General features: G+C 39.4%; 2 protein-coding genes across 4 annotated transcripts in view; one reads left to right on the top strand and one right to left on the bottom strand.

The window, feature by feature from the left end:
- Nucleotides 1-25,674, top strand: part of LOC106091204 (major facilitator superfamily domain-containing protein 6-like) — an 81,114-nt gene that overhangs the window by 23,914 nt on the left and 31,526 nt on the right. The window lies entirely within an intron of this gene.
- LOC106091203 (transferrin) lies at nucleotides 2,001-24,472 on the bottom strand. The gene is made up of 4 exons (XM_059370488.1): nucleotides 24,328-24,472; nucleotides 3,955-4,322; nucleotides 3,594-3,896; nucleotides 2,001-3,526 (listed from the first exon to the last, which is right to left on the bottom strand). Exons 1-4 carry the CDS (start codon nucleotides 24,413-24,415, stop codon nucleotides 2,135-2,137), a joined length of 2,151 nt encoding a protein of 716 aa, XP_059226471.1. The 5' UTR covers nucleotides 24,416-24,472; the 3' UTR covers nucleotides 2,001-2,134.

Genomic DNA, 25,674 nt, shown 5'->3' with positions numbered 1-25,674 from the left:
TTGCCAGATTGACCGGAATGCTCGGGAATAATGACACTATGTCAAAGGAAATTAATATTTCATTGTCCGCCATTTCCAAATTCCTGAGTTGTGATTTAAAGTCTACCGCATCCTTCACATTGTATTCAGAGTCCATGGTCGTATGTTTTAAAATGTCTTCTATGTATTTAGATAAGTTGTAGGATGGTGAGTAAGTGGATGATATTGGCCTCAAAGGTGTACCTTGTTTGTGTATCTTTGGCAGTCCATAAAATCTAGGAGCCAATGCAGTTCTGCTAGTCAATCTATTTATACCTTACACCACTACTCTGGTACAGGGTATTATAACTTAGTGAATTAGTTTGTAACACCCAAAAGGAAGAGAGATAGACCCATTGATAAGTATACCGATCGACTCAGAATCACTTTCTGATTCGATTTAGCTATGTCCGTCTGTCTGTCCGTCCGTCTGTCCATGCTAATTTGTGTACAAACTACAGGTCGCAATTTTCATCCGATCGTCTTCAAATTTGGTATGGGCATGTTTTTCGGCCAAGAGACGAAGCCTATTGAAATTGGAAAAAATCGGTTCAGATTTGGATATAGCTTCCATATATATGATCGTCCGATTTGCAGTAATAATTCAATAAAATAGTCATTTCTTAACCGATTCTGTCGAAATATGGCAAGAAGGATTTTCTTATGACTCCCAATATAACTGGTGAATTTCATAGAAATCGGTTCAGATTTGGATATAGCTCCCATATATATGTTCGTCCGATTTGCACTAATACTGCAAAACTGTCATTTGTTAACCGATTCTCTCTAAATTTGGCAGGAAGGATTTTCTTATGTTTCTCGATATTAAAAGTGAATATTATACAAATCGGTTCAGATTTGGATATAGCTCCCATATATATGTTTGTCCGATTTGCAGTAATACAGCAATAAAATGGTCATTTGTTGACCGATTCTCTTGAAAATTGGTAGGAAGGATTTCGTTATGACCCTTAATTTTACTGGTGAATTTTATAGAAATCTGTTCAGATTTGGATATAGCTTCCATATATATGTTCGTCCGATTTGCAGTAATACAGCAATAAAATGGTTATTAGTTAACCGATTCTCTCGAAATTTTGCAGGAAGGATTTTCTTATGACTCACGATATTACTGGTGAATTTCATAGAAATCTGTTCAGATTTAGGTATAGCTCACATACATATATATCGCCCGATTTTCACTCCTAGACCCACCCACTGATTCTTGTAAATCAATAATATCTAAATTGAAGAGTTTTTCTACCAGTTTATTATTTTTGGTCTGGAGCCTCGAAGTTGGGTCTGTCTTCAATCGTCAATACGTACACATATCGTGTAAGATATCCTTAATTTTTGTTTCGTATTCACTCTTATGGTATATGGTTCAGATCGGTCTATATTTAGATATAGCTACCAAAAAGACCAATACTTTGTTCTTCAAAATTTAACAATGACTTGTACTTATTAGACCATTCAATGTCCGTGCCGAATTTGGTCCAAATCGGTTCATATTTCGATATAGCTGCTATGGGGGCATAAATTATGCATTATTCACCGAATTATGACGGAAGGTGGTTTACATATATACCCGAGATGGTGGGTATTCACCTCTTTACTTGTTTTTGTCAATTTTGGGGTGTGGAGAGCAAGTTCCTTGCAGTCGTTCGTTCTTCTCCATCTTTGTTAAGTATTAGCTTCAGCCGAGAGGGATCAGCACGCCCGGCTGCTCATCATGTCCATTACCTGATTGACAGTTCGGAGGAGTTGGCAACTTCGACGTGTTGACAACTCCGACAACCGGGCAGAGCTGTTCACAACAGCTTTAATGCGTTTTCCATTCTACTCTACACCATGCGTATACCTGTTCTCGTCCTATCACCAAAATAAAGCAGCTTTGGGCGGGTTTTATACTGAGACAATATTCATTATTGGAACTTTTTAGAGAAAAATCCATAGAAATTTTTATTTCGATTTTCAAAACGTTCATATTTTTTATTCAAAAAATCTTTATATTTATTTTTATTCTCATCTTAAACTTATAAGATAATATCACAATAATTTTAAACGTATAAAACTGTAATGACTATAAATGACAACAAATAAATAATGACAGTTCTTACAAAACAATCCAAAAGTATGTGCTACAAAAACTAAAAGCGAGTAGAACCAACAGATTCCCTCTGCCCATTGGTTTTTGTGTCGATGAGCCACTCTCCAAAGTGTTGACATATTTTTTTTCTATGTACTTTTCAAATACCTCTTCCATGATTCTGGTATTGTGATCTCTTCTTAAATCCTGTAGTCCGCGCAAACCATCGGTGTTGTCACGGAATATGACATTATTCTTCTTATCAAATATGCCATACATGGTAAAGGGTCTAGTTTCGGTCTTATAGTTTTTGCCAAATAGAGCATCAATATCCCTAAGGGAATTGTGGATTTCATGCAGCCTCGCTGGTGTGGTATCATGAGTCATAATGTGTCCTCTGGTGGTCCAATGTAGATAGCAGTATTCAAATTTCGAGCCTTTCTCATTGGAACCATAGGGACACAAGACTTTGAATGATTTGTGATGGGTTTGTTTAATCCAGGCTGCAGTCAGATTGCCAATGGTGTATTTTTTATACAAATCCGAGCTGAGGAAGGCCACTTCTCCTCGTTCGGCTAGGCAACGCAAGGCCCCTTCATCTCCTCGATAAACATCGGGACATTTGTGAGAGGAATGAGGTTCCCACAGACACGATTCATGATGGAAATATTTATGCAATGGCTTGGAATCATGAGTTTTGTTATGCATTGTCTCCAGCACTGATAAATAGGCGGGACCCTCAAAGGATGGCAAGCAGGCCTTGGCGCCTTTCAAATCTGCAAACGTTTCAAAATCCGAATCCTTGTGCACCACAGCTATGGTGGCATAACGCTGATGCATATCCTGTGAGAACTCGTAGAGTATGGGTTTCAAATTGAAATCCCTTTGAGCCTTAACACGATTTTCATGGTCGACCAAGACCACATCGGCTGTTCTATACTTTATGTCATCCATGCAGGTGTCCAAATTTTGAGATCTTGTGCATTGTATATTGGGCTGAACTCCATAGACCTGGGAGGCTTCCTGCAGCCAGGAACACTTGATATGTTGTATTATGGAGGTGGTGCAGAAAACAATCGAACGTGGAGGACTGCATTCAGGAAAACTGTAAGCACTTTGAAAGGCAGTAGCTTGATCCAAATAATCATCAATGGCTATGACATTGTCCAGGGGCACTATATCCACATGATAAGTCTCCAGCAGGCTTAGTAAGGCATTTTGCCAACTGTTGGGAGTGTCATGATTCAAGCCGGTTACAATATTTTGAACTTGCGCTGCATGGGTGCGACGTGCTGCAATGACAGGCCAAGGTTTGGCCACCCAGACACAAGGCTTGGTAGTATTTATGGGCTGCAAATGTCCCTCGGCACATAAAAAGCTGTATTCCGAAGGTTCAGCTTGTTTGGGAAGACCGGTGAGCTGTAATTAAAAGGAAAGAGGGAATTTTTAACAACCAAAAGCTTGGTTTTATCTGTTTTCAACATACCCCAAAATGACTGCGCACATCATCTAAGCGGGCCCAGCCCACATTACCACCACCACTGGTTAGACAGTACAAGGCCCCACGTCTGCCCCAATGTTTGTCTCCAATGTCACATCTATAGGAATCATAGCACATTTGACATAGCGAGGGATATTTATTTTTAAGCAAACGATCTTGTTTGGCATCTGGTACCCAAGGACCGGCCTTGCAACTGGGACCAAAGTAATTAGCTGATGACTTAATGCGATCTTCTGTTATGGATATTTCAGGGTCACAGGATTTGGAAACCAAAGTGGACTCAAAATACTAAAAATGAATAGAAAAAACATTAACTTCAGTCTATCTTTTTCGTATCTTTACTTACATTTGCCAACACTTCGGTCCAATGATTCTCCAAACCATAGCCTGGATGACAAAATTTCGATCCCCTCAAATCGTGTATGGTATGAATATCTGCTTCATTATCCACAACGGCCACCACTTCGTATTCAAATGGTGAATTGTGTGTTCTCAATTCGCTGGCCACCAAAATTTCTACACTGGCCCATCGCGCTGCCACCAAATCTTCTGAAGTCAAGACTCCAAAGTGTGCTGTGCCTTTGTGAATGCGCCGCACACAATCAAGACGATCCACACCCACCACACATTCCATGTTACTTGTGGCCTCTAGAATGGGACAAAATTTGGGAGTTTTGCGATAAACACCACGGGATTCCACAATGCAAACGCGCACTGAAAGAAATAAGGAAAAGGTATTTCAGTACAAATTATTGTTATGACACTGAATGTCAAGGTTATCAACTGGATTCCTTAAGAGGCACTATATCCTCCCTAGGAAGTCAAGTTGGCACGGGCTATCGTTTATCGATCGCCATATTTCGTATTATTGGAATAAAAAGGGAAAAATGGAGGATATTGCTTTCAAAAAAGACTCTGACTTTGGGAGACTCTGGATGGATCGACATAACCTAAGCCAATAATCGGATTGTTGTGCGCTCTGAATACTAAACAAGTATAAAGGCATTGAGCTCGGCAGGGCCGAACTTTGGGATACGTACCACCTCGGGTATATATAAACAACATTTCGTTGAAATCCGGTGAAAAAATCACGATTCTAAACCTATAGCAGTTATTTAGAAGTATGGTCCGATCTGGAGCAAACGGAGTTCGAAGGGCCGAGCTCACTGTGTGTTATTTCAGCGAAATCGGGCAATAAATGCGGCTAATATTGGCCTGAGACCGGGAGATCGGTTTATATGGGAGCTACATTAAGATAAAGACCGATTTGAACCAAATTTGACATAAGACCCTAAATCGGGAGGACTGTCTATATGAGAGCTATACTAAGATATAAACTAATATGAACCCTATTCAACACGGATATCGAGGATCCCAATACAAGTCATTGTGCCAAATTTCAGGGAAATCTGGCAATAAATGTGGCTTTAATGGGCCTAAGACCTTAAATAGGGAGATTGGTCTTTATGGGGGCTATATTAACATATAGACTGATATGAACCCAATTTAGCACGGACATCGATTATCTGAGCACAAATTATTGTGCCAATTTTCAGGGAAATCGGGCTATAAATGTGGCTTTAATGGGCCTAGGACCTTAAACCGGAAGATCGGTCTATGTGGGAGATATATTAATATATAGACTGATATGAACCATGTTCAGCACGGATATCGAGGATCCCAACACAAGGAATTGTGCCAATTTTTAGGGAAATCGGGCAATTAATGTGGCTTTAATAGGCCTAGGAAGATCGATCTACAGTGGCACAGAAAAGTCTATATACTCCACTCAAAAATGCGTTCTATAATACGACATTTTTATACAATACAAAAAGTTTTTCCGCTAAATATCGAATGCTGCTAAAACTGTTTTCCATGGCCACCATTTTTACAATCAGCTAAAATGTATTGGATTATATCATATCCTCATTACGTAACTGGAAGTTTCAGAAGCTGACATTTACGAAAAGGTATGTAGACTTATCTGTGTCACTGTATATGGAGGATATATTTTAGCCCAATCGGGAAATAAATGCAGCTCTTATAAGCATAAGACCCTAAATCGGGAGGTCGGCCTCCGACTATTGGGCCTATATTAAAATATAGACTGATATGAACCATATGCAGTACCGATATCTAGGATCCCAACACAAGTCATTATACCAAATTTCGGAGAAATCGGGCAATAAATGTGTCTTTAATAGGCTTAGGGCTTTAAATAGGGAGTTCAGTCTATATGGGGGCTATATTAAGGCCCAGACCGATTTGGATGGTATTTGGCACAAATCTCGGCGATCTTAGCACAAATTATTGTGCGAAGTTGTAGCCAAATCGGATTATAAATACAGCTTCTATGAGCCTACGATCCTAAAGCGGGAGTTGGGTCTATATGAGGGCTATATCAAGAAATAGTCCGATATAGTCCATTTTTGAACTTTCAACCTGCTTATGGACAAAAAAAAAAAAGAATCTGTGCAAAGTTTCAGCTCAATATCTTCGTTTTTAAAGACTGTAGCGTGATTTCAACAGACAGACGGACGGATGGACATGGCTAGATCGTCTTAGATTTTTACGAGGGCCAAGAATATATATAAGTAATAAGGTCGGAAATGAATATTTCGATGTTGCAACACATGGAATGCCAAAATTAATATACTCCCATCCTTTGATGGTGGGTATAAAAAGTAACCTAAAACAAGTAAACGCGTGCTAAGTTCAGCCGTGACGAATCTTATATACCCTCCACTAGCATCGGATTTGTCAAGTTCTTTGAATAACTTTTTCAAATAGATAAGCTATATGAAGTTATTGACCGCTATGGACCGTATTTGTCATGGCCTTAGAAGTCATAGAAAAACACCACCTCCAAATTTTTGGCAAATCGAGTAATAATTGCGCCCCTTCAGAGGCTCAGGAAGTCAAATTGAGAGATCGGCTTATATGCAGCTATATCAGGTTATCAACCGATTTAGACCATACTTGCAACAGTTATATCAAACCGTCATATGCACAATTTCAACCAAAATTAATCAGAATTGCACCCTCCAGAAGCCCAAGAGGACTATTCGGGAGATCGGTTTATATGGCGACTATATCAGTTTGTGGACTGATTTAGACCATACTTGAAAGTCCTACCAAAACGATGTATGCAAAATTTCAGCCAAAACGTATTAGAATTGCGCCCTCCAGAAGCCCAAGAAGTCTAATCGGTTTATATTGCAGTAACTTGCTAGTCCGGTGTGCTTCGCTGCACCCTAAAGTATTTGCGATCCCCAAATTTTGCCCATGAACATTTCACTAAGGAACAGGGGAAAACTTCTCACATATCAATGAGTGCAGTCCGATTAAACGGTGGGACTCGGTTGATGGCTGCCGGATTGCAAAGGCGCTATGGCCAATCACCGACCAGAGGAGGACGAGGGAGGTGTCGGCGTTCGATAAGAGGTCGATGAGTACCTCGACAGGGGTCATAACCGGACACTGTGCCATAGGCTTTATGGCGGCGCAAATAGCGATACCGAAAGACTTTTTAGCACTTGCTGTGTTCCTGTCCGGGTCTGAAGAGACGTAGGCTCTCCTTTCTGTGGAGCCGTTTCTTCTGTGATCTGGATGGACTTGCGAACGTACCTCTGGTATGTCTCCTAAAGTTTGTTGAGGTAGCAGGATGATTTCGACGGGCGATGCCACAAGCTCCGGCGTAGGTAGATCCTTGCTTGCGACATTTCTCCTGTCTTTTCTTTTATTCATGTGTAACCTCTAGTCCGAGGTTTCACATTTTCTTTCTCTTCCCTTTCTCTCTCTAGGGTACCACAATGGGCCAAACTGGCCTCCGAGTGAACTCACCTTTGGTGGGCAATCCATTCAACCAACCTAACCTTCGTAATCTACTCCCGAATATCTCTTATTTAAGTCCGTTATTATCATACTCTTCTAATATGCCCACTTGGGACGGTTTCAGTTTTGGGGTGGTCCCCTTGGTAGATAGTCATATTCGTACTCTACTCTCGAATACCTTTCATTGGAGTCCCATACTGTCTCGATCGGTCCACTTTTGATTTTGGGCAGTATCTTTCATTTGATACCCATATTACCCAATTGGTAAAAGTGTCCTGTTGGGTGATGTTTTTGGGGAAGTGGAACATCCCCGACACTTAGGGTGAAATTTTTATGCCAAATTCGTACTCTACTCTTAAATAGCTTTAGTTTTATACCCATATTGTCCTTATCAGTAAACATGTCCGTTCGGTTGGTTTTGGGATGGGGCGTCCCCCTAGGCTATTTGATCCCAAAATTATATACTAATTTCGTGTTTTGGGGTACCATAACGTGGCATTCAAAATTTAGCTTAAATCGGTGCACCCAACTCCGAGATCTGGCGTTTTTGAAAATGGAGTTAAAGGGAATGGAAGTGGTTACCTCGGTCGGGTAACGAGTAGTCTCCAGTGCCCTAGTAGGCTTGGTTGTCATCTCCCCGTCTATGCCAAGACAACATGTTTTTTGAAATTGTTGTATTGTCTTTATATTGCACTTTTTCTCCATCATCGTTCACCGAACTATTGAGGAGTAAGTTAGTATTGATCTAATCACGCTGCTATAAGACCAGTGGACTATCCTCCTCCTGTTTCAAGCATGTCTACATAGTGTAGTGGAAAGTAATGCTGGATGGAGAAACACTTGACATGCTGAAGGGGAGAGAATACGGCCACGTTTCCCTTTTTGATACCATGGCTGCGGTGAGTAAACTGAGGAGCGTGCCAGACTACCTGTCACCGAGATCAGTTCGAAGGATTTTTAGGATTCGGTTTCCCGGGAGGGAGGAGTGCGCGAATCGGTCTTCACCGATGGCTACAAGATGGATTCAGGGTAAGTGCGTGTCAAGTGATTGAAATCATTAAATTGACTCCGGCGCCGCATAGGCACTTGCCTCTTGTAATTTCCTCTTATAGTTTCACACATTTCTCACTATTTCTTTTCCTTGTCACACACACTTCTTATTCTCACAAGGGTATTACAATGAACCAGACTGGTCTCCGAGCGAACTGACCTTTTCATGGTGGATGGTCCTCCCCTTTAACCTAAACAATAAATTATAAAACATTGCACACATCAATCACAGAATAGGACTAGCAGGCTTCTTTATACACAACGGTTTTGAAAATTGTTCAAACTTCAAATGTTATCACCTGTCACGAGAGATATACTTCAGGAAGCTGTACGTGCAACAGCAAAGTGGGCTACCGAAAGTGGTCTAGGTATAAATCTGTACAAGAAAAAAGTATAATGCTATAGGGTGTTGTGGTCTGGTGGACGGCGCTTCAAAAGTCCATCTACTGCTCAATACTTAACCGCAACCAAAGGATGGCTTGTTTTTGCCTCATGGCCGCACTGAGAACTACACCATCTGCTGCACTGAATTTAATGCTACATCTGATGCCTCTGGACATTGTGAATAGACAAATTGCAGCAACCACTGCCGTGAGGTTAAGGCAGCCACATTGGTCATGTGGCTGCTACGCACACTGTGTTATCCTTGCTACAATGTCCGATGTTCCAGGCAGTGTGGATTACAACCTACCTGAGCCGCTGTTTGATAAAAAGTACTGTACCACTATTCCTGATAGAAACGATTGGAACTACGTTATCCCTGGTAACAGAAGTAACATAGACTTCTATACGGATGGTTCCAAACTAAACAACCAGGTAGGCTTTGGGTGTACTCTAGTGATCTAGAACCGGTCATATCGAAAAGGTTGCCTGACCACTGCAGTGTGTGTATCAAGCGGAGATCCTTGCAATTAAGGAAATGGAATGGCTATGATATAATGTCAATACGACGATATCTTCTCAGACAGCTAGGCAGCCATTAAATCCCTGGAGAACGTATTTCTGAACACAAAAACCGCCCTCGACTGTCGCAGATCTCTCAACGAGATGGCTGAACAATTCAAAATTCACCTGTTCTGGGTGCCGGGCCACAGAGATATCCCATTGAATTGTAAACCGGAGAAGCTTGCGAGACTAGGAACTTTTCTACACATTCCTGGCAAACTGGAATCTGTGGGTATGCCTCTAGCGACATTTAAGCTAAGTTTTCAAGACCAGGCTCGAAAGACAACGAACTAGAGATGGTCACAAAGAGGAGGCTGTGAGCATTCCAAAGGCCTAATCTAGACTCGAAGAGATCTACCGTTTTGCTGTTATTGGCTGGAACAGATGTCTCAGTCATTGTGTCCGTCATGACAGGAGGTTGCCAGCAACAACTTTTGCGGAAGCTGTGAGGACATCGAAGAAGAAAAGACTATATATTGGGTTGCCCAAAAAGTAATTGCGGATTTTTTAAAAGGAAGTAAATGCATGTTTAATAAAACTTAGAATAAACTTTAATCAAATATACTTTTTTTACACTTTTTTTCTAAAGCAAACTAAAAGTCACAGCTGATAACTGACAGAAGAAAGAATGCAATTACAGAGTCACAAGCTGTGAAAAAATTTGTCAACGCCGACTATATGAAAAATCCGCAATTACTTTTTGGGCAACCCAATAACACTTTCTGTTTGTGTGTCGCGCACTAGAAGTCAGTAGGAGTTCCACTTTAGGTTCTCATTTCTTTGAGAAGCTGTCTGATTTAGCGGATGTGAACATTCGCAAGTTATTGGACTTTTTTAAGTGATCTGAATGGTTCCACGGTAGGAACTAGAAGGCATCTTCCTTCTTCTGTTCCTGTGGTATCACTATGGACGACAACGTCTAAGTGAGTCGAAAGGCAGACTGCCAATTAACCTATCCTAACCTGTCACGAAGTTGGAACATAAAATATTGTTTTTACGGAATAGGGCAAAACAGAACAGCTGACATGTTCTCTTACATTAACGATACGTTTGAAGAAACCACTGTTCTCAGTTCATTCTTAGTGTATCTGAAAAATAAACATATCACGTGATAAAGTTTTACAAATTAGTAATTTAAATATGATCAGAACCATAAATATTCTTTTGCTACGTTTACCTCTTAAGAAATTATTGAAATTTAAAAATAGAAAGTCATTTGTCACGGAAGGGGGATTTTTTGAATATATACGATAAATTTGAACTACAACAGTCATTAACAGGTTTCCCATTCTACATAATGAGGCTTCAAAATCGGGAAAGACCCAAAGGCTTTAAGTTAACAAACTAATTTGTTGTGTCGAACTTTTTTTTCAAGTTTTTGAAAACATTTAATAAGCTTGATATCACATTTTAATATAATCTTCGATAATTCGCAACAGTAGATAGCCCTCTACTATTTAACTAAATGGTATAAAAAAAAACTCCAAACAACAACAATTGGCTTATGTTAATTCAACCAATGTTTCTGGTTGATGATTTGATTTAAAAATCTTAACATGAACAATCATTTAGATTAGACCTGATATGGTTTCAATCTTCAGAAATTAATCCTCTTTTCAAATTTATGAGTTAAACCGTTGTGTCTAATGATTATGTCTTTTATTAGCTTCTTGAAATTATATTAATTTTTTAAATTCACATTTTCGTATGGGTTGTATTGAAACTGCATGTTGCCACTCCAAAGCAAAGGCGTCAATACTTATTTTAATAATTTTCGATTTTATCGAAAATAAAATGAAGAACCAACAATCAAAATTAAAATGCAAATCTAGAAACAGGTTTTCGCGTTGACAAAAGTCATGTGAAAAATAATACGAATTTAATTTGATTTTTGTCAGTTGGATGAAGCACCATCTAAATTATTAATTGGTATGAAATGAGCATGGATGTTAAGAATGTTGCTATGACAATATAGACCATCTACGAACTAAACTAGCATGTAGACATAATCATTGAGCATACAGCAAGAATCGGACAGCACTCATTGATATGTGGGAAGTTTGCCCCTGTTCCTTCATTTGCATTTGCATCTTACCAAGTTTATGCTCGGTGGCCCCTTAAGGGTAAGCTACCCATAAAAATCTATCACAATACTTCTTATTGACAAAGATCGGTTGGGTTTGTATGTAATGGACCGAATGAAAATTTCCTCATGAGCATTCCATTAATGGAGTTGAGTTATTTTACTATTACCAACATCACCATTAATTATGGTCTAGATCAGCGGAATGCTATTCTTTATAATAAAGTTTAGGCTGGTCAAAATTTATGTTTCTACTTGTTACTTAGCTTGTTCTCCACCATAGAATGGGATGTATATACTTTATTGTTGTTGGTTGAATATTCATAAAGCTAACGTGGCGCAAAGTTTAGCATTTCCTCCTATGAAGCTGAATACCGGGGGAGAATAAGAGGAACATTTTCTATTGTACTTAAGTTTCACCATTTAAGTCACCCGGACCTGATGGAATATTTCCGGCGCTTCAAAATTCCACTTACTGTTCAACAATCAGCAGAATCCAAAGGATGGCTTGGTGGTGCATCACAGCCGCACTGAGGACGACACCATCTGATCCACTGAATTTAATGCTACACTTAATACTTTTGAATATTGTGGCAAGACCACTGCTGTGAGGTTAAGGGAGCTTTCTCTTTGGTCATGCGGCAACTACGGACACAGTGATATTCTTGATACAATGCCCTATTTTCAAGGCAGTGCCTAAGCCCATTAGTGAACAAATACTCTACCATAGATACTGGAATCTGTGGGAATGCCTCATGTAAGCTAAGTTTTCAGAACCAGGCCCGATTGTAGATGGTTACAAAGAGGGGGCTGTGAGCTTTCCAAAACTATGTGGCCTAATCTAGACTTGATGAGGTCTATCACTTTGCTTTCATTGGCTAGAACAGACGTCTCAGTCATTGTATCCATCATGACAGGTCACTGTCTAATCGGAAAACAAAAAAAAAAACTGAAGTTTGCCATCAACGACTTTTGCAGAAGCTGTGAGAACATCAAAGAAGAAGAGAGTATAGAACACACCTTCTGTGTGTGTGTCCCGCACCACTTTAGGTTCTCATTTCTTTGAGAACATGCCTGATTTAGCGGATGTGGGCTTTTTAAAGCGATCTGGATGGCATCTTCCTGGAAGGCATCTTCCTTCTTCTGTTCCTTTGGCAGACTGCCACTTAAACCTAACCTAACCCAAATTTTTTCTCCATTTCTTCTTCTTTCTAGGAAGAACAGAATGGACGTAAGGTTTCCGAGTGAAGCGCCTAGTAACCGAGGTTGCTAGTCGCGTACCCTCCAACCTAACCTATAGTCCAAATCAGTCTTTATCTTTGTATAGCTTCCTTATAAAACGATCTCCCGACTTAATACCTTGAACCTCTAGAATTTCACACAATGACTTCAGCAATGACCTCCAATATACACTAGATATGACCCAAATCGGCTCACTAGCTAATGTAGATCCTAAATAAACTAAATTCTCGACTAGACATCTTGAGCACTTTCAGATATTTCGATATTTTGCAAACGAAATAATGAATATTCCCCCAATCCTATGTAGTAAATATAACAAGTAAGAGCGTGCTAAGTTCGGCCGGGCCGAATCTTATATATCCTCCACCATGGTCGCATCTGTCGAGTTCTTTGCGCTGCATCTGTTTTTAGGCAAAAAAGGTATAATGAATAAGGGCGGAGGAGCAGCAATATCAAGTTATAGTATATGGGAGCTGTATCAAGCTTTAGATCGATTCTGACCATATTGCACACGTATGTTGAAGGCCATGGGAGGAGCCGTTGTACAAAATTTGTGGCAAATCGGATGAGAATTGCGCTCTCTAGAGGCTCAAGAAGTCAAGACCCAAGGTCGGTTTATATGGCAGCTATATCAGGTTATGAACCGATTAAGACCATACTTACCACAGTTATTGGATATCATAGCAAAACACGTCGTGCGAAATTTCATCCCAATCGGACCAGAATTGCGCACTCTAGAGGTTCAAGAAATCAAGACCCAAGATCGGTTTATATGGCAGCTATATCAAAACATGATCCGATATGGTCCATTTACAATACCAACCGACCTTCACTAATAAGAAGTATTTGTGCAAAATTTCAGGCGGCTAGCTTTACTCCTTCGGAAGTTAGCGTGCTTTCGACAGACAGACGGGCGGAAGGAGGGACGGACAGACGGACGGACGGACGGACGGACGGACATGGCTAGATCGACATAAAATGTCGCGACGATCAAGAATATATATACTTTATGGGGTCTCAGACGCATATTTCGAGTAGTTACAAACAGAATGACGAAAGTAGTATACCCCCCATCCTATGGTGGAGGGTATAAAAATTGTACATATTTCCAAAACACAAAAATTTTTGGTCTTAAAAAAACTTCTATTGGACGAATTGGGAGTCGGGCCCTGGTTTTACTTCCGTTCTAGTAACTTACAACCTAAAAAAGTCACTAAACTTAAAACATTCGATTAGCATACATAACGCGTGTCATCATTAGTATGCAAAATTTATTGAAAATTAGAAAATTGTAAAACCCAATTCTTTGGTTATTCCAATGCCCTAACACATTCATGACAATAAATTACATACCAGTAACTCTACCGTTTCCCACTAATAACAATAGTGACGTTGTTGGTCTTCATGAATCATCTCTGATAATCAGTTACGAAAGCAACTAAAAACTTAGATGCAAATAAAATTCTGGGACCAGCGACCGACGTCAAGCATTCAAAAATCCCCTACCTCAACCAAAGAAAAAAAAAAGGCTAGAGACAAAAAAAAACCTAGCCTACTAAAGTCGTGTTAACTTGTTTTCAAGGTTGAACCGAAATTAAAGCACAAAAAAACCAAAACGTCAGTAACGATATTCTCCACATGCCGAATTTCAATGGAGAATCGTCCACTATACTAACTTGTATCTGAGATATGAATCTTATTCACATCAATTATTGGATAGAATGGTGGGAGGGGAAGCAACTTCTGTTGCCAAAAAAAACGAGAATATTAAATTAATATAGTCAATGTCAGTTGTGGTGGACGGTGTTAAACCTTCACCGGTTTTTTACTGTTTTATTATTATGGTTTTTGCCTTCCTTCCTTCCCTTCTTTTTTTTAATATTTCAATTGTAGTCTAAATGAAACTTAAGATCTGTGTGTACTTGTCCCCTTCCTTGCCTGCCAATCTTCTCAGAAGGTCTTCCATTAATCAACAATGCATGACTTTTTATTTCCATTGCAACTAAACCGGTTAACTAGCTGAAATAATAACCACATATTGGTTTTGGTTATAACGAAAAACACCATGTCCAGGTGACAGTGAACCCAAGAACACAATGGATCATCTAACACTGCATGAAATGAGTTTTTGGATTTTTTCGTCTTTAATAATATTTGAAGCCCATATATACCCGATTTTTTTGCTGCAGTGCAACACAAAATTCATTGACCCACAAGTGATATATGATGCAAATCTATCATTAATGTGAATGTAAATAATTCTTTTTTAGTTTAATTAATTATACTATGAATTTTTTTGTACTTAAATTCTTAGACCAAGAAAAGTAAAGGCGATTAAAAATAACCTTTATTTAGATTCTTTATATCTTTCAATAACAAAAAAATTTCAGAATAGAAATTGTGTCTTTGGGATGTTCGAAAGCTATATTTAAATCTCATCTGATATCAAAGTCATAAGGAAATCCTATGTACTAAATTTCGTTACGATTTTTCTATATTATACCAATCCTAGTCCTTTGGGACAGGGTATCAAACTACCCTTTCTTTTGGGAAATGGTACTAAAACTACATTTTCCTTTGGGAAAGGGAACTAAAGTTACCGCTTCCTTTAGAAAAGGGTACTCAAGGTACCTCAAACTAAAACCATCATTTCTTTCGGGAAAGGGTGCAAAAATACCCTTTTCTTTGGAAAAGGGTACTAAAATAACACTTTCCTTTGGGAAATAGTACTAAAACTACCCTTTCCTTTGGGAAATAGTACTAAAACTACATTTTCCTTTGGGATAGGACACTAAAAACTACTCTTTTCTTTGGGAAAGGTTTCTAAAACTTCCCTTTCTTTCGGGGAAAGCTACCCTTTTCCTTTGGAAATGGTACTAAAGCTAACATTTCCCTTGGGAAATGGTACTAAAGCTATCCTTTCGTTAGGGAAATGGTACTAAAGCTACCCCTTCACTTGGGAAATGGTACTAAAGCTACCCTTCTTTTGGAAAATGGTACTACAACTACCCTTTCCTTAGGGAAATAGTTCTAAAACTACAATTTCCCTTGGGAAAGGGTACTAAAACTACCCTTCCTCTTAGGAAAGAGTATTAAAACTACCCTTTCCATTGCGAAATGGTACTAAAGCTATCCTTTCCTTTGGGAAATGGTACTACAGCTACCCTTTCCCTTTGGAAATGGTACTAAAGCTACCCTTTCCCATTGGAAATGGTACTGAAGCTACCCTTTCCCTTGGGAAATGGTACTAAAGCTATCCTTTCGTCAGGGAAATGGTACTAAAGCTACCCCTTCCCTGGGGAAAGGGTACTAAAGCTACTCTCCCTCTTGGGAAAAGATGCTAAAGCTACCCTTTCCCCTAAGAAAGAGTACTAAAACCACCCTCTCCCTTGGGAAATTGTACTAAAGTTACCCTTAGGAAAGGGTACTAAAACTATCCTTGGGAAAGGATACTTTTGCTATCCTATCCCTTGGGAAAGAGTACCGAAAATACCCTTTCCCTTGGGAAAAGGGCACAAAGTCTAACCAGTCCCTTGAGAAAGGGTACGAAACTACCCTTACCTTAGGAAATAGTACGAAAACTACCCGTGGGAAATGGTACTAAAGCTACCCTACTCATTCCCAAGTTAAAAACTACCCTTTCTTTTGGAAAAGGGTACTAAAACTACCCTTCCTTTTTGGAAAAGGTACCAAAACTACCCTTTGGAAAGGGTATTAAAACTACCTTTTCCCATGGGAAAGGGTACTACAGCTACCCTATCCCTTGGGAAAGGGTATCGAAACTACCCTCTCCCTTGGGAAAAAGTACCGAAGCTACTTTTTGCCTTAGGAAAGGGTACTAAGACTACCCTGCCCCTTGGGAAAGGGTACTAAGACTACCCTGTCCCTTGGGAAAGGGTACTAAAACTACCCTTACATTGGGAAAGGGTACTAAAACTACCCTTACATTGGGAAAGGGTACTAAAACTACCCTTTCCTTTAGGAGAGGATAGAAAACTATCCTTTCCTTTGGAAAAGGATACTAAAACCAACCTTTACTTTCGGAAAGGGTACTAAAACTACCATTTCCCTTGGGAAAAGGTACTAAAACTACCATTTCCCTTGGGAAAAGGTACTAAAACTACCCTTTCCTTTGGGAAAGGGTACTTAAGCTACCCTTTACCTTGGGTACTAAAACTACCATTTCCCTTAGGAAATGGTACTTAAACTTTGCGAAAGGGAAAGGATACCGAAACTACCCTTTCCCTTGGGAAAAGGTACCGAAACTACCCTTTACCTTAAAAAAGGGCACTATGTCTACCCTGTCCCTTGAGAAAGGGTACGAAACTACCCTTACCTTAGGAAATAGTACGAAAACTACCAGTGGGAAATGGTACTAAAGCTACCCTTCTAATTCCCAAGTTAAAAACTACCCTTTCTTTTGGAAAAGGGTACTAAAACTACCATTCCTCTTCGGAAAAGGTACCAAAACTACCCTTTGGAAAGGGTATTATAACTACCTTTTCCCTTGGGAAAGGGTACTAAAGCTACCCTATCCCTTGGGAAAGGGTACCGAAACTACCCTCTCTCTTGGGAAAAAGTACCGAAGCTACTTTTTCCCTTAGGAAAGGGTACTAAGACTACCCTATCCCTTGGGAAAGGGTACTAAAACTATCAGTCACATTGGGAATGGGTACTAAAACTACCCTTACATTGGGAAAGGGTACTAAAACTACCCTTTCCTTTAGGAGAGGATAGTAAAACTATCCTTTCCTTTGGAAAAGGGTACTAAGATCAACCTTTACTTTGGGAAAGGGTACTCAAACTATCCTTTACCTTGGGAAAAGGTACTAAAACTACCATTTCCCTTGGGAAAAGGTACTAAAACTACACTTTCCCAAAGGAAAGGGTACTTAAGCTACCCTTTACCTAGGGAAAGGGTACTAAAACTACTGTTTCCCTTGGGAAATGGTACTAAAACTTTGCGAAAGGGTACTAAAACTACTCTTTCCTACCGAAAAGGTAGGTACTCTTTCCTATGGAAAAGAGTACCAAAACTAACTTTTACTTTGGAAAAGGGTACTAAAACTAACCTTGACCTTAGGATAGGATACTAAAAGATAGTTTTTCACGGACAGCAAACTGGCCAATAGGAAAAGGATAGTTTTAGTACCCTTTACCTTGGGGAAACTACTCTTTACCTTGGGCAGGGTACTAAAACTATACTTTTCCTGTTGGCCTGTTTGCTGTCCGTAAAGATATTCACACTTGACGTTCTCGCGTTAACACCACACCACCTCACGCATTCCTTGATCGCCCCGATACCGGGATTATAAAACCTGATCCTATCCATTCTCCCATCACTCGCTGCCGCTGTAGTTGCTTCACATTTAATCGGTACGTCTATGGGTCGAATGTCTAGAATAGTCACCAGTGGCCTTATGTGCGTGGTCCTATGTCACGACATGGCAGTCTCCACCGATCTTTCCTTAACATAGGGCTGCTGTTTGCATTTGATCATTTCGCTGGTTGCCTTACTGTTCACAATACCCTTAATTGTTTTGAGTAGAAAAGACGTAAGGCTTATAGGTCTGTAGGCTTTTGGTGTCGCATAACTTGCCTTGCCGGGCTTAGGTATAAATATCAACACTGCCTCCTGTCAGGCTTTCGAAGTATATGCAAGTCCTAAATGGGGCGCCAGACAGCCTGCCCCCTTTTGCATTAACGTACAGTATAGTCAAAAATATTCCATTTCAGAACGGATAAAGATAATTCTTTGAAATTCGAAATGGTTAAAGCTGAAGTATTGTCAAGATCATTTGAGGGCCCTAAGTGGTCCGGGCGCATCCTGACAACCCAAAATTGTTTGGGCTGCCAAATCTTCATTTGTGGTCCAAATTTTCTTTTTATTATGCTGGATAGTGCTCAAGAATTCCTAAAAATAGTTCACCAAAAATAAATTTAGCCCAAAGGTTTTTACAAAAAACCCCAAATTACCCATTTCCAGTAAAGATGATTTCAAAATCAGCAATTTTTAGAAAAAAACTGTCGCTTTTTTAGGACGTACTCTATTATTGGGTTGCCCAAAAAGTAATTGCGGATTTTTTAAAAGAAAGTGAATGCATTTTTAATAAAACTTAGAATGAACTTTAATCAAATATACTTTTTTCCGCATTTTTTCTAAAGCAAGCTAAAAGTAACAACTGATAACTGACAGAAGAAAGAATGCAATTACAGAGTCACAAGCTGTGAAAAAATTTGTCAACGCCGACTATATGAAAAATCCGCAATTACTTTTTGGGCAACCCAATATAAAGTCTGAGGAACTCTTTTCTAAATGTTTCGAATCTCATCCAGGGTTTTTCTTGGGCTGATTTCCTTTCTCGAAGAGGACAACTATCTTCTAAAGACTCCACCATTGCAATCGTAATAATATCGACATTATCGTCAATGTCTTCCATGCTTCTATGCTTTTTGGGTGTAACAACCAAGTGCATTAAGTTGTAATACCCTGTACCACAGTAGTGGTGTAAGTAATTACAAATAAAACGTGTTCTTTGCCATATCTTTTACCCCGCATGCCTATTTGCTGCATCAAACCATCATTAAATTCGGTCATCTATGCCGAATTTCATATTTTGACCACGAAAAGCACGTTCACAGATTTCCCTATTGCTTGTACGTGAGAAAGGCATGCCTTAATATTACAATTTAATTTTAGGGGCTTCGCGTGCCATATAATGAATGGGACTATGATGGATCAAAAAAAAAAAATAATAATAACATGCTAAGTTCGGCCAGCCGCATCTTGAGAACCCACCACCATGGATTCTGCTAAAATGTTCTTCATACCAAATTTCTACCAAATCAGGCAAAAATTAAAATTATAAACCAATGCAAAATTTCAGCCTAATCAACAATTAATCAAATAATTAGTCAACAATTGCGGCTTCTAGGGGCTCTACACAGGTTATTGACCGATTCGGACTACACTTGGCGCTATTGTTAGGAGTCTAAATAGTACACTGCGTTCAAAATTTCAGTTGAATCGGGCAACAATTGCAGCTTCTTTGGTTTGAAAAAATCAAGCCGGGATTTCGGTTTATATAGGAGCTATATCAGGATATTGACCGATTGGGACCATACTTGCCATGGTTTTTGGAGGTCATAACAAAACATTTCGTGCAGCATTTCAACCAAATCGGATAACAATTGAGCTACATCCAAATCTAAATCAATATGGTCCATTTGCAATCCCCAACGACCTAAATCAATTAGAAGTATCTTTGCTATGCAGCTAGCTTTTCACTTTTCACCGCAATCGTGATTTTCACAGACGGACGGACAGACATGGTTAAATCAACTAAATCGACTCATTATTTAGTTCGATGAGTTACAAACGGAATGACGAAATAAGTAGACCCCCATCCTATGGTGGTAAGTATAAAAAATTTCAATTGTCTAAGAATGGGTGGGAATAATTTGTATACCCTCCATATTAGAATGGTCGTCCACAAATTTCGTCATTCCGTTTGTAACTCGTCGAAATATTGTTGTTGTAGCCACATTTTCATGCTGAGATGGCGCTCCTCGTCAAGCTTCTGTGTGAGCAAACTTGTTCCGGTCCAAAGGACCGATGGCCCCAGGAACAAGGTGGCCATTGGTTATTTAAAGATGCCAATAACTCACCATGTCATATCAAGCATCATAGGCACGCAGTATTTGTGCAAGAGCCGGCCCCTCACTGAGACTCTCCGCTCGATACCGCTGATTGTCTGCAAATGCCGTTGCAGCTACTCCGTATGGAGCATTCCACTATCCGCAACCTCTGGACGCGCCCGGTAGCTCCCAGCTAATCTTCTCGTGACAGCAATGAATAACACACAAACACTACGGTGCCGCCCGGCCTCTCCCCACTCGATACCGCTGATTGCCCGCGACTGCCGTTGCAGTTACTCCCTATGGAGCATTTCACTATGCGCGAGCTGTGGACGCGCCCGGTAGCACGCAGATAAGCTTCTCGTGACAGCAATAAACACCGCACAAATCGGACCTCAATGTTACAGCCTGTGGTGCTCACATCTATCCCGTGCCGAAATATTGATCTCAGACCCTACAAAGTCTATATATTCTTTATTGTCTTGACATTTCAAGTCGATTTAACAAAGTCCGTCTGTCTGTCCAAAGTCGAGTCAGAATGGGCGAAAGTTTTCAATTTAATCTTATACATAAAAATCAATTTGTGTTTGTTTGTAGATTTGTTTGTTTGTATGTTCCTTATAGACTCAGAAACGGCTGAACCGATTTTCTTGAAATTTTCACAGATGGTACATAATGATCCCGTGGTGAAAATAGGGTACTAGATTTTTTGATATCTGAAGGGGGGCGGACCCTCCCCCTTATCCCAATTTTAAGATACTCCAGATCTCGGAGATGGTTGGAGCGATTTAACTGAAATTTTGTGCGCTCTCATACAGTACCCTAAAAATAAAAATTTAATATTCAAATTTCGGATGGGGTACCTAGGGGGGCCGCCCCACCCCAAAACCTATCAAGCATATATTTAGACCAATCACGACAATGTGGAACTCAAATGAAAGGTATTTAGGATAAGAAAACGTATCTGATATCCAATTGTCGGACCAAGTGTTAGGGGGACCACCCCAACCCCCAAAACACCCCTAAATCGGACAGTTTACCGACCATGGCAATATGGGACTCAAATGAAAGGTATTTTCGAGTAGAATACGAATCTAATATCCAAATGTGGGACCAAGTTTCTGGGGGTCCACCCCTTCCCCAAAACACCCCCCAAACAGGACTTATTTACTGACCATTGGAATATGGAGCTTAACTAAAAGGTGTTTGAGTGCAGAATTCGAATCTGATATCCAAATATGGAATCAAGTGTTTGGGGGGGCTGCCTTTATCCAAAAACATCCCCCAAAGGGGACATATTTATGACCATAGCAATATGGGCTCATATGAAAGCTCTTTGGGAGTAAAGCACGAATCTGATATCAAAATTCGGGAAAAGTGTCTATGGAGCCACCCCACCCCCACGACACCACCCAAATAGTAAATATTTGCTGACTATTGCAATATGAGGCTAAAATAAGGGGGTTTTTAGAGTAGAAAACGAATCCGATATATTTTGAAGGCGAACTCACTGAGTGGCCGCCCGCCAAGCTGGTCATGTTTGTCGACTATGGAAATATGGGGCTCAAATTAAAGGTATTTGGTAGTAGGCCACGTATCTGATATCAACATTAGGGACCAACTGTCTTGGGGACGTCCCACCAGCATAGCAACACCCAAAACAATTTGGGTCTTAAACAAAAAACAATTTGGGTCTTAAAGCGAGTGGAACTATACATTTGTTGATTTTTGCAATATGGAGTCTAAATGAGATTAGAAAACGAATTTGATATTCAATTTTGAGGCCAATGGCAATATGGGGTTCAAATATTTGATATATAGATATATGAGAATAGAGCACGTTGCTGATATATTTTCCGGGCTTAGCATTTGGGAGACAACCCCAATCCCTAAAACACCCCTAAATCGGGCATATTTACCGACCATGTCAATGTGGAGCTTAAATGAAAGGCAGGGGGGGGGGGGTAGAGCAAGAATTGATACCCACTTTCGGGAATTGATACCCACTTTCGGGACCAATTTTCTGGGGGTCTACCCCTTTCCCAAAATACCGCAATTTTTTACTGACCATGCCGATATATGGCTCAAATGAAAGGAATTTGGGAGTAGAATACGAATTTGATATCCAAATGTACGACCATGTATTTAGGACATCACCCTTTCCCAAAACACCCCCCAAAAGTTCAAAATTTTTCTTCCATGCCAATATGTAGCTCAAATGAAAGGTATTTGAGATTAGAAAACGAATTTGATAACCTATTTTGGGGCCATGTGTTTGGGGGACGCCTCATCGCGTAAACTCCCCTAAACCAATGGCAATATGGGGTTTAAATAAAAGATATTTGATATTTTTTCAGGGCCAAGTGTCTGGGGGACCACCTCACCCTCGAAAACACCCCTAAATCAGAGAAAACATGAGATTATCGGGCTAAAATAAATTATTTTAAGAATGGAGTACACCTTACATCGAAACTTAAATTCGTAGACCAATAAATAAATCATATGGGATTCAGATAAAGGCACTTATATTGTTAAACTGTTAGTCAAGCGATATACTATTTTCGTAGCATGGTATTTCACTAAAAGCTCTTTAATTGTCGAAAATAAATATTCCAAGGAAACTTTTGTGCCATATAAATAAAAGAAGGCGCAGCGGAGCGGGCCCGGTTCAGCTTGTGGTTAATACAAAACATGCACCTTCTGTTGTTTACAACAAAAAAACGTATCAGCCCAGTAAAGCCATAACTAGGTATTCGACAAAAGTCTGATCAGCTGTAAGTTTCAATACAATAGCTTCATTTTTATACCCTCCACCATAGGAGAGGGGAATACTAATTTCGTCATTCTGTTTGTAACTACTCGAAATATTCGTCTGAGACCCCAAAACGTATATATATTCTTGATCGTCGCGACATTTTATGCCGATCTAGCCATGTCCGTCCGTCCGTCCGCCCGTTCGTCTGTCTGTCGAAAGCACGCTAACTTCCGAAGGAGTAAAGCTAACCGCTTGAAATTTTGCACAAACACTTTTTATTAGTGTAGGTCGGTTGGTATTGTAAATGGGCCATAGTGTTTTAGTATCACTTCTAACAATTGTGTTAAGTATGGTTCAAATCGGTCCATAACCTGGTATAGCTGCCATATAAACCGATCTTGGGTCTTGACTTCTTGAGCCTCTAAAGAGCGCATTTCGTACCCAATTGGAATGAAATTTTGCACGACGTGTTTTGTTATGATATCTAACAACTTCGCTAAGTATGATTCAATTCGGTGCATAACCTGATATAGCTGCCATATAAACCGATCTGGGATCTTGACTTCTTGAGCCTCTAAAGGTCGCAATTATTATCCGATTTGCCTGAAATTTTGTACGACGGATTCTCTCATGACCATCAACATACGTGTTTATTATGGTCGGAATCGGTCTATAGCCCGATACAGCTGCCATATAAATCGATCTCTCTGTTTTACTTCTTGAGCCCCCAAAGGGCGCAATTCTTACTCGAATTGGCTGACATTTTACACAGGTCTCCAACATATAATTTAATTGCGGTCCAAAGCGGACCCTATCTTGATATCGCTCTAATAGCAGAGCAAATCTTTTCTTATATCCTGTTTTGCCTAAGAAGAGATGCCGGGAAAAGAACTCGACAAATGCGATCCATGGTGGAGGGTATATAAGATTCGGCCCGGCCGAACTTAGCACGCTTTTACTTGTTATAGAATACAATAAATAGATGCTCAGATGACAGATATGGCTTCACAATTGCATGCCAATCAAGCATATGGCCTGATGATAATACAAGGCTGTAAAGTATTTTAATTTCTTAAAAATGAAATCAATACATGTGTAACATGCTCCCAATGCTGATAAAATTAATCAGAAAAATGCAAATGAATCACAAAATGAAACTTAACAAAACTCACATTTTCCATCATCTGGTATTTCCAAGGCATCCTTGGGGACCCACAATATTGATAGCATTAACAATAGCAAAATATTTTTAAACAACATATTTGCACTTTTATTTTATAAAAAAAATTAATAATAAAAAAACAATTTTTTTTTTCAAAGCTTAGCTTCACTTTTTTCCGTTTATTTCTTTTAAAAGACCTTTCTTTAATTATTTGTTTATTTTTTTGTTCTGTTTGCTTGAATCTTCTCCAATGCAATTAAAATACAATTTTCTCAAGGGAATAATTACAACTATTATCACCACTATAATTTGTAATCATGTAATGGTAGTATTAACAATATGAAATTATTTATATTCAATATTATTGTTTAATTTTGAATGATTTATTTTTTCGGGCGATAACGCGCAGCGTAAAACGCTTGTGTTGCTGTTGAAAGCCAAACTTCAACTGAATCTTAAATCTTGCCATTCTACAATCATTGTTTACATTCGATAATATGTCTGCTTCACATATCGATGCGAGCCGCCAGTTAAAGAGAGCAGAGAATAACGCAAATTAACTCAGACTTAATATTTTTATTCAGAACAAGTCTGATTAAAAGTGTGAAATACTTTTCTGCTTCTATTCGTAGTATTGAGTGTGAGCTTAAAGCCAAAATTGATAAGGTTACCATATCTGAGTTTCACTTATCTAAAATGCTAAAAAGTCAAAACCACAAAATACAGCTAAAGACCCCAAAAATTGGTATATAAGAGTCTTTTAGAATCAATTTTACGTTAAACGAATTCTTTAATTAAAAATTTTTTGTTTTGAGGCATATCTTTGTGTTATACCTATATTGACTTACCGGTCATTTTTACCCCTTGTATAAAAATGTAAAACTATACGCCAAATTATATCAAAATACAACTAAAACCCGATTTGTCGTAGAATATATGAAACCTCTGCCGCTGGCAGCAGTGTCTCGCACTCGATTTCAAGGTTTATCTCAGGTACCCACCCGATCGGAAACCTCTTCCCTTCCTTCCAGGTTTCCTATCGTCGCCACTATCATACCGCGATGGTATTAACTGCTCCCATCTATATTTGGACATAAATTTTAATATTATATTCGTAATCTACTCCAAATACCTTTCATTTGATCCCTATATAACCATGATTGGCTAATTTTCCCATTTAGGGGGTTTAAGGGTGGACGGAATAGGAGGCCCATTATTAGGACTTTTAATGTCTTATTTGTAATCTACTGCCGAATGCCTTTCATTTGTGTTCTGCCTAGGTACTTGGACTCAATTTTTAATATCATTTTCGAACTCTACTCCCAAATACCTTTCATTTGTGTTCTATATTGTCTCG

The sequence above is a fragment of the Stomoxys calcitrans genome, chromosome 5, assembly GCF_963082655.1.
Source record: "Stomoxys calcitrans chromosome 5, idStoCalc2.1, whole genome shotgun sequence".
Lineage (NCBI taxonomy): Eukaryota > Metazoa > Arthropoda > Insecta > Diptera > Muscidae > Stomoxys > Stomoxys calcitrans.
Note: the sequence above shows the minus strand (reverse complement) of the source record. Positions and strands in the feature narration are given on the sequence as shown.

What these genes read in the sequence shown, in the direction of transcription:
- LOC106091203 (XM_059370488.1), bottom strand. Translation starts at nt 24,415, where the DNA reads ATGTTGTTTAAAAATATTTTGCTATTGTTAATGCTATCAATATTGTGG. An exon ending in GGACCGAAGTGTTGGCAAAT is followed by an intron (nt 3,897 to 3,954) that starts GTAAGTAAAGAT and finishes ATTCATTTTTAG; the next exon opens with TATTTTGAGTCCACTTTGGT. An exon ending in ATGTGCGCAGTCATTTTGGG is followed by an intron (nt 3,527 to 3,593) that starts GTATGTTGAAAA and finishes TTTTAATTACAG; the next exon opens with CTCACCGGTCTTCCCAAACA.